General features: G+C 37.4%; 1 protein-coding gene across 1 annotated transcript in view; it reads left to right on the top strand.

Annotated features, from left to right (window-relative positions):
• The first annotated feature begins 482 nt into the window (after positions 1-482).
• Positions 483-17712, top strand: part of LOC108983692 — a 63643-nt gene continuing 46413 nt past the window's right edge. The window contains exons 1-12 of the mRNA XM_035687346.1: positions 483-767; positions 1208-1301; positions 1638-1732; positions 1840-2348; positions 2462-2672; positions 2790-3098; positions 4849-4999; positions 5167-5304; positions 7612-7693; positions 9599-9873; positions 9991-10104; positions 14599-14861. Of these exons, the coding sequence (XP_035543239.1) occupies positions 591-767; positions 1208-1301; positions 1638-1732; positions 1840-2348; positions 2462-2672; positions 2790-3098; positions 4849-4999; positions 5167-5304; positions 7612-7693; positions 9599-9873; positions 9991-10104; positions 14599-14861 (2418 nt within the window). The 5' untranslated portion in view covers positions 483-590. The remainder of the gene's footprint in view (positions 768-1207; positions 1302-1637; positions 1733-1839; positions 2349-2461; positions 2673-2789; positions 3099-4848; positions 5000-5166; positions 5305-7611; positions 7694-9598; positions 9874-9990; positions 10105-14598; positions 14862-17712) is intronic.

Here is a 17712-nt window from a genome sequence, read left to right as displayed (position 1 = left end):
GCAACAGAATACCAGCAGATGGAGGCACAAAACCCAATTGAAAAAAACAATTATAAAAAAAAGGAAAATGCTAGAGTTCCCGCTGGGGGCTCCCGTTGGGAGCTCCCGCTGGAGCTCTAGTGTATTTTTTTATGTGTATTTTTTAATTCTTTTTTTTATGTAGATGTTTTTAATGATTTTAAATATTTTTAAAAAATAAAAAAATTTATAATATTATTAAATAATACTTACTTAATCACGAAGTAAAATATAAAATATTTTTATATAATTTTTTATTTTACTTCGTAATTAAGGAAGTATTTTTTAATAATTTTTTTTTACTTCTTGATTAAGAAAGTATTTTTAATAATGTTCTAAATTTATTTTATTTTTTAAAAAATATTAAAAAAAATTATATAAAAAATAACTTAAAAAAAAACACATACAAAAATACACTACAGCCCCAGCGGAGCCCCCAGCGGGGGCTGTAGCACGATCCAAAAAGAAGGGAAAAACCCTGGCATAGGGTTTATCATAACCTCTGTTTGAATATTCTGTTTCTTCAAAAGACCCATTTGACTGAACGACTGCTTCTACGAGTAGTTCTGGATATGTCTACGAGTAAGAGCGGCTCCATGAACTCTCTTATGGCTTCACTCTCAACGAGTTTCGGGAAAGTGCCTCCAGTGGCTGTTCCAGCGATGTTGGATTGCATATTGGCTTCCACTGGCTTACCTCCATCGTCTCTCTTCGCTTCCCTTCTTGACGCTTTCCCTAATCTCATTAAGGTATATCAGCAATTCCATCAAACATCCCGCTTGTATAACCTCTACTTGTGTGCTTGGTGGCTGATAAAATGCAGGAAAAGCAAACTTAAGCATTCTCATTTTAAATGCAAGTGGGTTAAGAACAGAGTAATAGTGAAATGTTGTGCCAAGTGAATACGAGAAAGGATTTTGAGACTATATTTATCTTACCCCCAAAAAAAGAAAGGCTTAGCTTAATGTGGTCATTGGTTTGCCTTGAATTACGAAGTGGATGCGTTATCACTTAGGTTTTTGCAGGCATCTTGCAGTTTATTTTTCTGTAGAGCATTGCTCATTTTGTTTTTGTGACTTGTAAAATAGTTGTAAGGGTTGTAATTTTATCATTTTTCTATTATTAAAGATTATATAAAGGGTGGTTAAATTTTAGTCGATGTTTATTAGGGTTTGGTTAATTTTTGTAGGATATTCTCGAGGAGGATGAGAAGTTGGGTCGTGATCGGTGTAAATATCTTACATCATTGGTGGGTGCACTTTGTCACCTTCTAAAAAAACTTGGTGAGTTATCATGGAACGCCCAATCTGGGAAATAGGTTTTCTCTGTCAGTTGAGATTGTAAGATTAATACCATGTACTTCCCTAGAATCTCTGCAGACCCTGTTAGGTCGCTTTATTGTTAAGAAAGTAAATACCTTTTACATGGAAGTGGCTATGTCTGTTCGGTTGGACAAAGACTCAGGGAAAGAATGTGTTAATTTTCAGAACTTCCATTTTGTCTACTTTCCTTCAGTATCTTCTCTTTGATCAGGTTTATGTGTCTTGTTATGTGATCTGAGTTATATTTACCTGTAGAAAATACTAGACCTTTTAAACTTGACTAAAATTCTATCGCAGGGGCCAATAATAATGCTTTGCAGTCATTTATGTCGAGAAGTTTTATTCCTTTGTTGAAGCTGGTACATGCATCTGACCGTGAACTGCTTAACCAGGTAGATTGTCTAAAGAGGGTGCTATCATCTTTAGTGGAGTCTTTGATGTTTCACCTGCTTCTAACTGTTATTTGGTGCTACTGTTCTTTGCTTTGCATTAAATCTAGATTGGCGAGTTGTTCATCAATGTTGTGATTGAGACTAATTCCTGGGTTGTTGTGGAAGAAAACTTGGTGCCCTTTTTTGTTAGATTTGTTGGTCTTTCTACGGGTATGCCTCAACACAAAGAGTCAGATGCCTTCGAATGTGCAGTTTTCAAAGGTTTAAATGACCTGAGAAATGTTGTGGGTGTGGTAAAAGAACACATGCTTTCTCCATCTGGACCCTTCCCACTACCAATATCGTGTCATATTCTAACCTTAATGCTGGATGCTTCCCTTCATAGCTTGCAATCAGCTTCAATCTCAGAATTGATTGTGGCAAATGATTATTATGCAGAGAAGTTTGCTGCTAATTTAATTTGGGATCTTTGTAATTTGACTGAACGACTGCTTCTACAAAGTTTGGAACACCGCTCCTGCACGATTCACTTTTTTCTCCCAATTATTTTCAAAGCATTTGTTTCATATCGGTCTTTTGAAATCTCTGTTCATGGGCAGAAACAAATACTTTTGAGGTAACCCTCTACTTTTTTCAACTATGTGAATTTGCATCTTGTTTACCAGATTTGATATGAGCTATCGCTTTGACTTTGTCTTTCTCTACCAACTGTATGCCATTGTCTCACAGGAAGAGTTTCCTTGAGAAAATTTGGAAGTGCTGCAGAACACTGTTTTCTCTTGGACCTTTAGAGAGAAGAGATGCCTATAATGTACTCTCCATGTATTTCTCTTCTCTTCCTTGCACAGAACAATGTGATGTTGCTGACACAAGTATGAGCGAGGAAGAATTCGACATAAGATCTGAAAAAGAATTTTGGGACGAAATTAAAAGAGGATTGGTAGCAAAGTGTTATTTTTTAAATAATTTTTTGTTAAACCATTCTGATTTGTTGGTAAATATAGCACTTGCTGATGTTTTATTTTTCCCTTTCCCCCTCCTTGGCGGGGCTGATCAGGTTGATAAGGAGGGACTGGTGAGGAAGCAGTCGTTACAAATGTTGAAGAATGTACTTCCCATTAATGGAGGAAGCCAACCCTCTTCTGGTGTTTCGGACACGAAATTGTGTGAAAGGTCAATCCCTCGTGGTATGACAAAGAGGGAGCTGTGGGCTGACAAGGAAGCCAAGTCTATGGGTATTGGAAAAATCAACAAATCAGCCGATCAAAATTTGAACAGCCACCAGCAGTGGGAGGCATTCATACTATTATATGAGATGCTTGAAGAGTATGGTACTCACTTGGTTGAAGCAGCATGGAATCATCAGGTTCTGTTCTTCATTTTGCTAATGAATCTCCTGAATTTGATATTTAGATGTCATTATTTTCTCATGTATGTATGAAATGGTTGTGTGAGGAGCCCTTTGCTTCTGAAGCCAACTTGGGGTTTTTAATAACAATTATTTTCATATATGAGGTTACAATCCTGTTATTTGACTTCTGAATTTGTAGTATCTCAAAATCACTTCTTATTCCAAACATTAGTGTTCCCATGCATCAAAAGTAATAGCTATCCTGACTCCAATTGGATCTTCTACAGAGAGGACGGTCCTATAATGAAGATGGTTGAATCAATAAAAGAACTATGAAAAGTACATAAATAAGTAAATTGAACAGGACTCTATAAATACAACCATAATTCCATTTGTTTGACTAAAATTTAAAATAAAGGTGGTAACTAAAGAAAGGAAAAGTCTTTTTTTGATAAGTAGTCAAGGAAGGAACAATTTTAAAATATCTATGATAGAATTCTTGAAGTCAAATTAAGTGATACCAAGAAAAAATGAAGACGGAGGTGGTTCCATTTTCTTCTTCAGTTGAAAAAATATGAGAGAAGCTTTTCTAGGTCATCTCTCTCTGGAGCATATCTCTAATGATTTGTCTTGAATATCTCTAGAAGGATTTCACCTTGGCAGGCTTCTTGGATAGGGAAGGGAATTGTGCTATGGAGCAAAGGATTTTGAAAATGAATTTACAAGGAGGCATCATATTGAAGTGATTGATATCTTGCATTGTGGAAATAAGTGAGAAGTAGTCATTAAGGAGAATAAAGTTTTCTCTTCACAATCATTTGGTTTATTTCAGAAATTGAAAAATTATGTTGGGGTATAGGAAGGTCTGCAAATTCAGTTTTATTGTTTGTTGGATGGAGCAAAGGCTAAGGTCTTGCCTAAACTTGATCCTGGATGCTGAAAGCTATCATACTAACCAAGGTATCAGATACTTCCTTACAAAATAATACATAGAGTGCTTGATGCTACTGATGTTCCAGATCCAATTTCTTACCAAAAAAGAGGTTCCAGGTCCGATTTATGAGGGGAGATGAGTTGTGAATAGTAATGAGATTTGTGAGTTAAAGTTGCTGAATAGTAGTGAAATGAGTTGATATGAGTTGAGATGAGTTGAGATGAGTTGTGAATACAAACGTCTCCTTAGAATGGAAAAAAGTGTTGGGGAGGATAGGAATGTAAAGAAAGGTCATACTTCAAAAAACAAGATATAAGAGCATCGAGGCTGTGACACCTTGCTGATGAAAAACAATTGTCTTGGTTCAAGAATTTGCTTTATTAGAAATATAAAAATTTCCTTCCATGCAACCATATTTTTTTTTGATAAGTTCCTTCCATGCAACCAGATATGCTCATTGGCTGATGAAATGAATAATTCTTGCATAGGCTAGTTCGTAATGCATCTCAGTATAGTAAGGCCTCGTTTGTTTTCGCAGATGAGATAAAAGGAGTTGAGATTAAAATTAAAAATTGAATAAAATATTATTAGAATATATTTTTTTAATATTATTTTTGTTTTGAGATTTGAAAAAGTTAAATTGTTTATTTTATTTTGTATGAGAATTTGGGAAAGCTGTAATGATTGGATGAGATGAGATGAGTTAAAAGGAGTTATGAAAACAAATGAGGCCTAAGTGTCTCCTTAAAGGCTTCATTTTGGCTTTGCAGAATTTAATGCATTGCTATTATTTTTTCAGGCTATCTGCTAGAAACTTTTCATTTGTTGCAGGTATCATTGTTGCTTCAATTCTCTATGTCACATGTTAATTTTGCAAGCCTTGTGGATGGAATCCATCGAAACCAGTGTGAAATTGTGGGTGAAATCTTTAATTGGTTATCGATTCTTTGGGAACGAGGCTTCTGTCATGATAATCCTCAAGGTACTGCTTATTAAAAAATCCTCAAGGTTCCGATGACTTAACAAGCACGTGTTATTTAGTTTGTTCATAGGTATATTCAGTATACTGTAGTAAACAAGGCAATCATAGATATATTTCCTTTTGGCTAAGTGTAACGTAGTTCGGTTTTTGTATGAATTGTGATGCAGTTAGGTGCTTGATTATGCAGTCATTTCTGGGAATTGAGTGGAAGAATTATGGAAATTCTGCAAAATCCGTGCCTGAAACTTTTGTTCTTGGTCCATTCATACAAGCGTTGAATGACCCTGTGCACCACAAAGAGTTTGGTTTGTTCTCTACTTGATTGGTCCTCTGCACTAACATCACTCTTTAAGCATATTTGGTTCTATTGTAGTATATTATAGGCAATTACTTGTGATATATTTAGGGAATCACAAGTAAAAAGAATGGTATGCTTTCTTAATCCATACCCTAATTAACTATCTATCATCTAGCTTGTTTTGAGAGTATTGGCCTATATGTGGATGGAATCTCACATTGCTTATGAGAGAGAAGTTTTGGCCTTTTATAATGTTTCTAAGGGGCTCCAATTGTAACCTTGACTAATCATTTTGGAGTATAGGCTCAAATGTGGTTTTGACTTTCCTTGAGTTGTTAAATTGTTGCCCAAACTTTGCTTCACTCTCCCTTGATGAAACCTAGATGAGAACATTAGTTATCCTTGGATTTCTTTTGGCAATGACTCATAATATGCTCTCCTTTTAATAATTTCCCGAAGATTTCTGTTTTCACATTCATTTAGATTCCCATTCTTATGAAATCTTTGTAGTATTAATAAATCAACTCAGTAATTCGGTCTCGGATCTGACTGTGTCTTCAATTTATATTAATAATAAATCGTTTGAAGCATCCTTTTTATTTGCTTGTGTAAAATGTTTGCAATTTTGTTTATCAGTGCCCAGTGGAAATATGAGGTTTTAGTGTCAGTGCTTGATGTAAGATTATTGGAATTGAAAGCTCTCTCGTACATGATTGCTCTCTAGGTAGTCACAGGATGAACGTTTTTTTTTTTTTTTTTGATCAGTAAAAGATAGATATTATATATATAAATGAAATAGGCATAGCCCTTGTACACAGGAAGTATACATAAGAACTCCTAATTACATTCTAAGGACGATAAATTAAAGACAAGAATTCTTGAACATTATCTCCATGTAATACAATAGTGGAAAACCAACACATTAAAGTGTGGAGAAAAAAATTCTTCAGCTCAGTCGTAGTGCGTTCCTTATCTTCAAAGCACCGTGCATTCCTTTCCATCCAAATACACCACATTATGCACAATGGAATCATTTTCCACCCTGCTGCCACTTGATGGCATCCTTGCATCTTAGACCAACAACCCAACAAGTCCACCACCCTCATAGGCATAACCCAAGCAATATCTGCCCTTAGGATTATCTCATCCCATAGCACCCTTGTTTCCTCACAATGCAATAAGAGATGATCCACAGATTCTCCATTCTTCTTGCACATGTAGCACCAATCCAACACTACACATCCTTTCTTCCTCAGGTTGTCCGTGGTCAATGTCTTCCCAAGAGCAGCACTCCAAACAAAAAAATCTACTTTAGAAGGCACCCGAAACCTCCAAATATTCTTCCAGGGGAATGGCGTAATATCAAGTTGTGTTGTCAGGATATTATAAAACGCCTTAACTGTACATAACTTGTGGTTATTAGACCTCCATTTCAAACTATCTCGCTGTGCCAAAGGAATCTCCATGGAATATAGTAAGCTGAAAAATTCTGAGACAATAGGTAATTCACAATCATGTAAATCCCTGTTAAAAAGAATATTCTATTGATGCGCACCATAAGAAAATAAACGCACATCTGCCACTGAAGCCTCCTTGTTCACTGCAATACGATATAAGGCCGGAAAAACCCTTTTCAAAGCATGGTCTCCACACCACACGTCCCTCCAAAATCTAATTCGAATGCCCTCACCAACTACAAAGCGAATTTGGTTTGCAAAACATGGCCATCCCTTCCTGATATACTTACACAAACCCACCCCATACACCCCTCTCACTTCCTTAGAGCACCAACCACCCCAAGCGACACCATGTCTAGCGTCAATAATATTCTTCCACAAAGATCCCCCCTCCAACTGATATCTCCAAAGCCACTTACCCAATAATGCTTTATTAAAAGTTCTCAGGTTACACACACCCAAACCCCCATTTACAAGTGATGCACATACCGTCTTCCATCTAACCAAATGGAATTTCTTCTCCTCCCCCATACCTCCCCATAAGAACGCCCTAAAAAGTTTACCTTTCCATATTGTTTATATTGTAATTTTTTTTTGTCGGTAGTTTTTGGAGATTGAAAGTTTCATGATTTTAATTGCAAGTTTTTGTCTCAATAGTTGGGGATCATTTATAATCTCTCTCTCTCTCTCTCTCTCTATATATATATATATATCTAAATCCAAACCTTAGGTTTTCTTTTACTAAGACTGTCTAGTGCTTTTCCTTCACTCTTCACTAATGTTGCAAGGAAAAGGATTTATTTAATTTATCATGTTCTGATACGATGGGTCTTTTTTTCCCATCTTTTCTCTTACAGGTGTAAAAGGAGTCTACTCATCCAGGATAATTGAGGGTGCAGCCCAGTTTTTTCACCAGTACACAAGTTGCCTCAACGAGAGGTATGCTATCACTTGATAGATAAGATGCCATGTGCATAAAGAAGTAATTGTGGTGAAAAATGCTGCAAGAACGAGTTCATGCTGCAAATCAGCAAATAAAGCCTTAAAAGACTGATAAGGGATGATCCCAGTTATTGGAATAATTCTTGTTGTCAAGAGATTAGTGCATTCTGATATTTTCATTCACAATTAAGTGCAGCGAGGAATTCGAGATAGATTTTGTCTGGTTTGATTAGTTTCTAGATAGAAAAATTCTACTTATTATCCCCTGCACCATATACCAACTTGTGATTTGTCATTTTTGCTCTTCTACTTAAACACACACACATATTGATGTGTAAATATATATATTTCAACAGAAGGATAAAAATGACAAATCACATGGTGTGTGGTGTGGGGATGATAAGTAGCATTTCTCAGATAGATATTATTTCAGTACTCTGCCAAAACTAGTTGACCATATTAATTAGATTTTAATTCCCAAAAATTGACAAGATTGTCACTTTGTCCCAGAAACTCCAGCAAAACTAAACTGACAGTAACATCCTTTGAAATAGAACAAGTTTTGCCAGACGTGCACTTTCCCATATATGGAGCTGTGATCCAGATTGAAGAACAGTTGCGTGGTGTTGCCATCCAGATTTCCAGTTTTAGAAATCCCAGTTTCCAATATTGAACTTTTATGAAAGAGAAATGTTTTAGCCACAAAGAGATCCCACAAAAGTAAATCCATAAACTAACGTGGCTTGATGTGGTATGTTAGATTGTATATCTACTTTTATTGTAAAGTAGATCTAACGTATAGTATGAAGTCATGTGAATTTGTGTCTTTACTATTGTGAGATCTCTTTGTGGCTGTAGCATTTTTCTTTTGTTTCATCGTATGCAAAAAATGATCTAATTTTTATTTTTCCTTTATGAAATTACAGTCTTTTTAGAATATATAATTGACTATTTATTATGGTCTATAACTTTGGGAAAATGAAAAGGTCTTTAACCTTTTTCTTTAAAATTTCAAAAACTAAAATATGTATCTGAATGAGGTGGTTGGGTAGCCATAAAAGGTTTCTCTTTCAAGAAGTTTTTATTTGCTGTGCTAGGGCTGGTTTGGATTTAGAGATGAGATAAGATGATTTTAGATGAAAGATGAAAGTTGAAAAAATTTTTGTTAGAATATTATTTTTTAATATTATTATTGTTTTGAGATTTGAAAAAGTTGAATTGTCTATTATATTTTGTGTGAGAATTTGAGAAAGTTGTAATGATAAGATGAGATGAGATGAAACACTTTTCGAATCCAAATGGGGCCTTAATGGCTAACTCACATGCATGCTCTTATGTTTATATGTTCACAAACATTAAACTGCAAGAGTACTATTTACCATGAACCATCATGTATCAAATCATCAAAGCGTACCCTCATTGCACCACGAACCAGGCATTAGGAGCATAGCAGTTTCCTGTATCTGTAGCATGTACCCAAATGTACAATTTTTCTGGTAACATTGCTTAGAATTTGATGGAAGGTTTCTCTTGGAGTTGAGACCAGCTGGCTGCATCAACTATGCAAGTGACTTTGCTTTGTACAAAAGCTACTGACATTGTAGTTTGTATTGGAGGGCCACGAAATGGATTCTGCCAACCCCTTCGTCATAAAACAAAAAAGGAAAAAAGGAACTAGTTGGAACTATTCATTCCATATGGTTACTGGCTCCCAGTATGCTTGGGTTGAATTAAATATGTACCTTTACTCATAAAAAAATGTGGTACCTTTAATTATAAAAAAAATTCCTTGTGTTCACAGGAATTGAATTGCATCTTCGAGCAATTGGCATAAGCTGCTTAGAAGCAATCTTATGTATAAAATGTGGTACCTTTACTTATAAGAATTCCTTATGGTCACAGGAACCGAATTGCATTTTTGAGCAAGCTAGCATCAGCTGCTAAGCAGCAATCTTTCAGTAGAGCTGGATTGATGGGTCTTGCAGAATGCATTGCCTTAGCTGCTTGTAGAAATGACAGTGAAGCAGACTGGTGTGAAGATGCTTTTCTTGACATGGCCAATGTGGAAATTTCTTCAGAAAATTTTCTACAACATGATAAAGCAACTTTACTTGATATTTTGAGATTTGTTATAGAGAGCAGCAGACAGCATTTCAATCCTAATTATCGTTTTCGAGGTCTCTAATAATGATATGTTAGGTTATGATATTTTCTGTACTACAATATAATACGCTTTCCCGTAATCATTATGAGGTGAGATCATAATTAATCTGGTACCTTTCCATGGCTACCAGTTTGTGACAAAGTCCTTGAGGCTGCTGCTTCAGTAGTATGTGTGTTTGAAGTGCCCCTGGAGATACTTTTGCACTTCATTTCAACATTGCCACGAGAATTAACTGACTATGGTGGTAAGTAGGATTGCTCTGGCGTATTACATCTACTTCTGGGGTTCACCTTGCCTATTTACATTAGACATCAGAGTGGAATTGGAAAATGATAAAGACAACTCTTTTCTACAACTTTTTTACAACTCTGCTTTAAATGGAAGATACTTTTGTTCAACAGAGTTGCAAGAGTCATGCTTTTACAAAAATACCCTTCATTTAAACAGAGTTGTAAAAAAGTCGTTAAAAGAGTTATATCTCTATCATTACTCGAGTGGAGTTTTGGTGGGGCCTGCCTAGCAGGGTTCTACTACCTCATATCCCTTAGGCATTTTAATGGCATTGACTCCTTGTTTCTTACCCAGTCACCTCCATTTTCTTAAGTTATATTTTGCTGATTATTGCAGAAAGTCATGACCAGTTACTTTGCATTTAATCACTATATGAATGTATATGTTGGTGGTTGATATGTTCGCAATTTATTATCATTGGTTTTGCTGTTTTGATTTGAACACATGGAAATCTTTCTTAATTATGACCATAGACAAATCATGCCTTGGTGAATAGAACACAACAACTTTATCTAGCTTTCCCTGCAGATGAATGCTTCATTGGGAAAAAAAAACCTAGGAATTCAGGCATCCATTTTTGTGGCATACTGTAGTATCCACTTTTCTGTTTGGTTCTGTTTGGTTAACTGCTGTGTTGAATCTCATTATAAAACTGCAGAGGAATGCAACTCAGTATTGTAAGAACTATAAAAGAGAAACTATTTAGGAAAAAACAAAAAACAAAAATTAAAAAAAGTAGAAAAATTTGAAAAGTGCAAACCATTACGAGCTTCTATCCATGTTCAAAAGGAGTTGATATAATCTTTCTAGTTCTACAACAACTGTTTCTCTATCTCCAAAGGTCATGCATTCTACTCTCTCCAAATACACCTCATTAAACAAAAAGTGGCCAACTCTAAACTTCTAAAACTTTATGATGCACTTTTTGTCCTCCCCAGTTTATGAACTCTCTCACCTTTCTAGGCATAACTCAATCAACCTCAAATGACTTAAGAAGCAAACTCCGTAGATCTCTTGTCAGTTTAGAATGAAGAAAAAGGTAATCAATAGACTCCCAACTTTTTTTATGCATACAACACCAATCCAAAACAATGACATTCCAGCTACTCAAGTTCTTCAATGCCACTATCCTCCCCAATGCTGCCGCCCACACAAAAAATGCCACTTTTGAAGGGTTCTTCACCGTCCAAATACTCCTCCATGGAAATTGAGGACCTATAGGCAAAGCTAGAACCTGATAATATGATTTCACCCCAAATCTTGGGTCTTTTGGAAGGGGTCCAATATATACTATTCATGCCTCCTTGCCTTACTCTTAACAAAGTACTGCTCAAAATAGACGATACCAAATCCACTTCCCAATCTGATATGGGTCTAATAAAAATTATATCCTGTTAAATACTTCCACTATGGAGCTGACACTAGTATCTTCCCCAATGCTGCCATCCACAAAAAAGGGCACTTTCGAAGGAGTCTTCACTCTCAAAGTACTCCTTCAAGGATATTGAACAAGTGTAGGTAAAGCTAGAACTTGATGATATGATTTCACTTCAAACACTTGTCTTCTGAAAGGGGTCAAGTATATACTATTCATGCCTCCTTGCTTACTCTAACAAAATACAACGTCTTAGAAAAGAAGATACCAAATCCACTATTCAATCTTGTATAGATCTAATATAAAGTATGTCCCAATTAATACTATCATTTTGGATCTCCATATTATTAAATATCCCTATGGAGCTGCCTATGATCGACCAACCACGCATTTGACACTTTGTGCTACTATTCAAATCCAGATTATCTATAAAGGTTGTTCCCCATACCATATATCATGGCGAAAGCAAACCTTAGATCTGCTATTACCCACTGCAAATTCAACAAATCTTTAAAAATTAGCCCACCCCCTCTATATGTATCTCTACAATTTTTTTAATAAGTAATAAGACCTTACTCAAAGACACAAAATGCGAATCCAACTAGATAGAAAGTATATGAAAACACACGTTTCTAGAAGGAGAAAAGATAGAAAATCTTGAAAGTTAAGCTTGTTAAACTCTATTGAAGCTGTCCAGAGAGATTATTGAAGAAGAAAGTTTTGAGCTCCTCCAACATTCGTTCGTGATCCTCAAAGCTTCTGTCATCCATTTCCTCCCAATATGATAAGTAGGGACCATTTTCCAAGAATTAAATAGGCCCACCAATCTTTTGGGCATAACCCAAGCCAAGCCAACCTGTTTGTAGAAGTCACTGCACAATGCACTCACAATCTCGCAATGGAATAAAAGATGATCTACAAACTCCCCGCTCCTCTTACACATGTAGCAACAATCAACCACTAAGATGTGTCTCTTCATTAGTTTACATTAGGTTATTAATAGTGAGAATCTTGCCTAGAGAGGTCGTGAATTAAGCATTGTGTAACCATAACCTATTTCTCAGTTTTGTTGAATGGCACCCTGGTTGGTTCTTCAATAGCTTGCGTGGATTGAGACAAGGGAACCCATTGACTCCTTTCCTCTTTGTTATTGTTATGGATGCGATTAGTTGGATGTTGGAGGTTGTTGTTGGCGGGGGTTTTCTCGAGTCTTTTCATTGGGATGTACTAACAATAGTTTTGTCAATGTCTCCCATCTTCTTTTTGCATATGACAAATTGCTTGTTTGTGGGAAGGACCATGGTTATGTTCAATCATTGAGGGTCCTCTTGCTTTGTTTTGAAGCTGTCTTCGGCTTTAAGGTGAACCTTGGGTAGTCTGAGATGGTCCCGGTGGGTTTAGTGCACAATATTAGAGGTTTGGCAAGTATTTTCTGTTGTAAGGTAGCTACATTGCCCATGAAATACCCGGGTCTTCCCTTGGGGGCTACTTTTAGGAAAAGGCTATCTTGGATGAGGTAGTTGAGAAGATTGAGAGAAGGTTGGCAGGTTTGAAAAGGATGTACTTGTCGAAAGGGGGGACAATCAAACTAATTAAGAGCACTCTTTCTAATCGGATAGAGAGAATTTTTTGAGCTTTCTTATGGGGAGCAATTGGGGAGGAGGCTAAGTTCCACCTAGTTAGTTGGGGCAAGGTTTGCTTCCTGATTTCTAGTGGTGGAATTGGGGTTCATAATTTGAAGATTTTTAATAAGACCCTTCTTGGGAAATGGTTATGGTGGTATTGCCAAGAAGGGGAGCCATTGTGGAGGGCTGTAATTGATTTCAAGCATGGGAGTTATTGGGGGGGTTGATGTTCTAATGAAGTAAGGGGTGCGCATGGTGTGGGTTTGTGGAAAAAAAATTGGTAATGGCTTGGAGGTTTTTACTAGTCATATTAGATTTGTGGTTGGTGAGGGATCTGAGGTAAGATTTTGGCATGATATTTGATGCTGAAACTTTGCCCTCAAGACCGTGTTTCCATCCCCTTTCCAGATTGCTCTTGATTGGGTGGCTTAGATGTTGGATCTTTTGGACAGCTCTAATGGTCTTCACAATGGAATGTTCATTTTCTTAGAGCTGCCTGGATTGGGAAAATTGAGCTATTTTCGACCTTTTCCGCTTGTTATATGCTTTGAGCATTGGTAGTGTTGAGGTGGATAGGATGCTTTGGATGCACACACCAGGAATAAGAAGTTCGCTCTTCGGTCATTGTTCAAGGCATTGCCATGTAAGAGCCAAATTCCTTTTCTTTGGAAGTGCATTTGGAGTAGTAAGGTGCCTTCCAAAGTTGCATTTTTCGATTGGACTTCCTATCTTGGGAAAATATTGACTATGGACAACTTGAGAAAGCGTGAACTTATTGTTATGGATTGGTGCTTTATGCATAAGAAAAGTGGTGAATCTGTGGTTCATTTATTATTTCATTGTGAGGTGGGAAGAGTGTTATGGAATGAGATCTTTAGCAAGACCGGACTTCGATGGATGATGCCTAGGAAGGTGGCAGCGCATTTGGTTTGAAAGGAATGACCGGAGCTTTGAAGATTGGGAGCACTCGTTAGATGAGCTTAGAGCACTCGTTAGATAAGCTTAGAAGTTTCTTTTTTCACACCTTATTTCTTTGTACTTCTGTTATTGTACTAAATGGATCTAGCTTTCATGACTTTCTTGTATCAGTTTCTAGCTCCTACCTTGTAACTAGGTGTTCTCTTTATACTCCCTGTGTACTTGGGCAACGCCTACTTGATTCAATAAAATTTTATTTTACTTATAGATTAGTGGTGGACTTAGAACGGTACTTAAAAGCAGAGCAAAACTGAGAAATGTATTACTTGTTAGAAATTGGAAGTTTGATTTGCTCATATTGTAGGTGTAGTTTTTTATAAGTTGGGGGCCTAGTTGAAAGTTTGACACCTTCATACTGTATGATTTGTCTATATATATTGATATGTAATTGTACTTTTTGGTGGGTGTGTGGTTCTCTCACTCATTAATTTAAATATGTGTTGACCCTTTCTTCCTATGTTTATTCTAGGTTCCTTAAGAGTAAAGGTACAGGAATGGCTTTCAGGGTGTGGTAAGAAGCACTGTAGTTCAAGATGCTACAATACTGACGTGAAGCTTTTGAAGAGTCTTCATGAGTTCCCCAAAAAGTTCACAAGTTGTCATTGTCTGGTTGATGATTTTCTTATATATGATGATGAAGACTTGGATGCATGGGAATTTGAAATAAAACGATGGGCAAGAGTGCTTTTCCTTGCAATCAAGGAGGAACATCATTTAATGCCTATATTAGAGGTTGGCCTTAGCAATCTTATAACTTGGCTTACTTTTTACCCGAGTTTAAAATAACTTGGTCTCTAGTTTATTATAATTGTCTACAATTAGTATTGGATTTTTGTTTTATCAGTTTTATTTTTTACTTTGTTTTCTGTGGGTGTGGAAGGTATTAGTAGCTATTTTGATAATGTTTTTCACGAAACTTATTGGTTAAGGTAATAATAGAATAAAACCTGTCTGATGCATGGGTTGAGAACTGTAACAAATAGAGAAAATCTAAATGCCTCTATTCCTAGATTTGCTCAGGACAAGAAAGAACTAACACACACTTTTATGGTGAATGTGATGGTACCCAAAGACATGGAGCTGCTTTAATCTGCAGCTTTGTGAAGAATCCTGGGGAAACTAATTGGGAATAACCCCTAGGGATTGGCTCAAGTTGTAAGGGCTTTGGTCTTGAGGATATGCTCCTCTTAGGTCTAACGTTCAAACCCTTGTGTGCAAATGATTTCTTGGGGCCACGTCCCATTCGTGAAAAACCAGTGATGTACATGATCTATGTGGGCGCATTAGACAGGTCCAGGGTTGAACGAGTGGAAAATAATGTTTGTATAGGCTCCGGGGTTCCTCATAAAAAAATATTTGGGAATAATTGAACTAATTTTGGGTAAGGTGTTCATTTTGTCTGTTACTTTTCAATGTTTCCATTTTGACCTTGTTCTTCTATTTGCAACAATGTTACCCTTCAACTTTCTGGATTATTTCATTGTTGTCCTCAACCAATTAAGGTAGAACATCTATTACGAAAATACCAATTTGGCTTATTTATTGCTTACTTTATTATAGATACAGACTTATCGGGATGGAAGCTGACAGCATATCCCACGCAAGCCATATATATATATTTTCTGTTTTATCAGAGTAAAACAAGAAGATAAATAAAAAGAAAATCAAGTTTTGTCTGACAAAAAATCAAGTTTCTCAAGAGGTCTCAAACATTACAGAAATTTTCACTTGGCAAACATGCCCTAACTTCTTGTGCATTTTTTAATATAACATTATAACTCTATAACAAGTATTTTCTCTCTCCTAAAAATTTTCTCTCCGTACACTATTTTCTTTTCGTGGTTTTCTTGTGTTTTTCTGCTGTGTTGGTATTTTCTTGTGGTGATTAACATGCAGTCCAGTGGTGATTAGCATGTAGTCTATAGTAGAATTTAGATAACTTGCTTTTAATGGCGTTTATGGGAGTTTGATCGTGGGATCTAGTTTAGCAGGGGAGGATTCTTTGCCTTTAAAGGATATTAATCCTAGTATGAGATGTTTTTCAATATTGAATCAAAACTTTTCGAGGTGGATAGGGATGGCAGGTACGTGATTCTTACAGAGAAGGGGTGGAAAGGGATAAAAAAGATGAACTTAAGTCTGGGAACAGTACGTTGGTTTTTTAATGCATTGGAGGTGTGCTTGAAGAAGGAGGGTAAGGGCTTTTACTCTGCATATAGGGATGGAGACAGGGGCTACATTGCGCAACGGTGTTCCAACTCGCGGGGAGAATACATGGCGCTGGTGGAGTATTGTGGAGGGGGTCGTCGGAACTGTGTCTTCATACCAGGGGATAAGGATAGAGTGGGATGGAGAAAATTAGCGATGGCGCTGAAGGAAGCTGGAAGTGGTGGTGGTTGTCAGTTACCACCAATCACAACTGTGCAGAATTCAAATTTGCGCTCATACAGTGATGTTTTGCAGGGGAGCAGAGAAGTGGAGAAGTTTCGAGACGTGAACTACGCAGAGAAAGTGGGTTTGGTGAAGAAAGGTCCCGTCACTTCTGCGGGTAATGACCTGTTGCGGGATGGAGTTGGCAGAGATGTTGTTGCGTTGAAAGAAGAAAACTTGTTGAAGGCGTTAAGTGATATGGAGGAGCAATTGGGAGAGTTAACAAATAAGGTGGGATGGCTAAAACGGTGTGTTGAATTAAAAGGTATATCGGGACTGGGCTTGGATCATGGACGGGATATTGAAGATCAATGGGCCAAGGAAAACATTGGTAAGGGGAAGGGCAAAATACTAGGCCGTGAAGCTGGGTTTCAGCCCAACAAGACCCAAAAACAATCGGGCCCTTTTTGGAGGCAGACATACAATCGGACCCGAGAGGAAGTTGGAGGTCCATCGGGGGATGGAACTGTGCCGCCGCTTTCGGTGTTGCCACAGACAACCTCGTCGAAGGTGGTAGTCCCTACGGCGGAGGTAGTGGTACAGGCAAAGGTTTCGAAAATCGCACAGAAAGGTGCGACGGAGGCAAGCGATTTTATGACGTTGTCTCTGGGGCCTGAAATTCATGTGAGGGAGGAGATGGGTCCATCCCACTCGAATGGGTTGTTACAGGGGTCAACGACGGGGGATTCTCAGACACATTTGAGTATCGTAACAGTGACAGAGCCATTGCTTCCGGAGTTGCCTCAGACAACTTCGCCGAATGTAGTAGATTCTACGGCGGAGGTAGTGGTGCAGGAATATGTTTCGGATATTGCACAGAAAGGTGCGACGGAGGCAGAGAGTCCTATGGCGACGTCTTTGGGGCTTGAGATTAATGCGAGGGAGGAGATGGGTTCATCCCTCACGAGTGGGCTGTTACAGGGGTCAGCGACGGGGGTTATACAGACCTCTCTGGAACAGAAATCTTCGATGGAAACTGGCGGCACTTTTAAGAAGCCCTTGACGGCGGGTGGCACTAGTTCAAGCTCTATAGATGGATTGCTTCAGAATTCAGCTATGTCTCAAATGGTTGTTGGAGAACTCCTTGTTGGGCAGAAATCAAATTCAGAGGTTAATGAAGTAGTTGGTTCAAATAGTGATGGAGAAGCAAGTT

The sequence above is a fragment of the Juglans regia genome, chromosome 2 (genome assembly GCF_001411555.2).
Source record: "Juglans regia cultivar Chandler chromosome 2, Walnut 2.0, whole genome shotgun sequence".
NCBI lineage: Eukaryota > Viridiplantae > Streptophyta > Magnoliopsida > Fagales > Juglandaceae > Juglans > Juglans regia.
The sequence above is the reverse complement of the archived record's forward strand: the minus strand, read 5'-3'. Positions and strand labels throughout refer to the sequence as shown.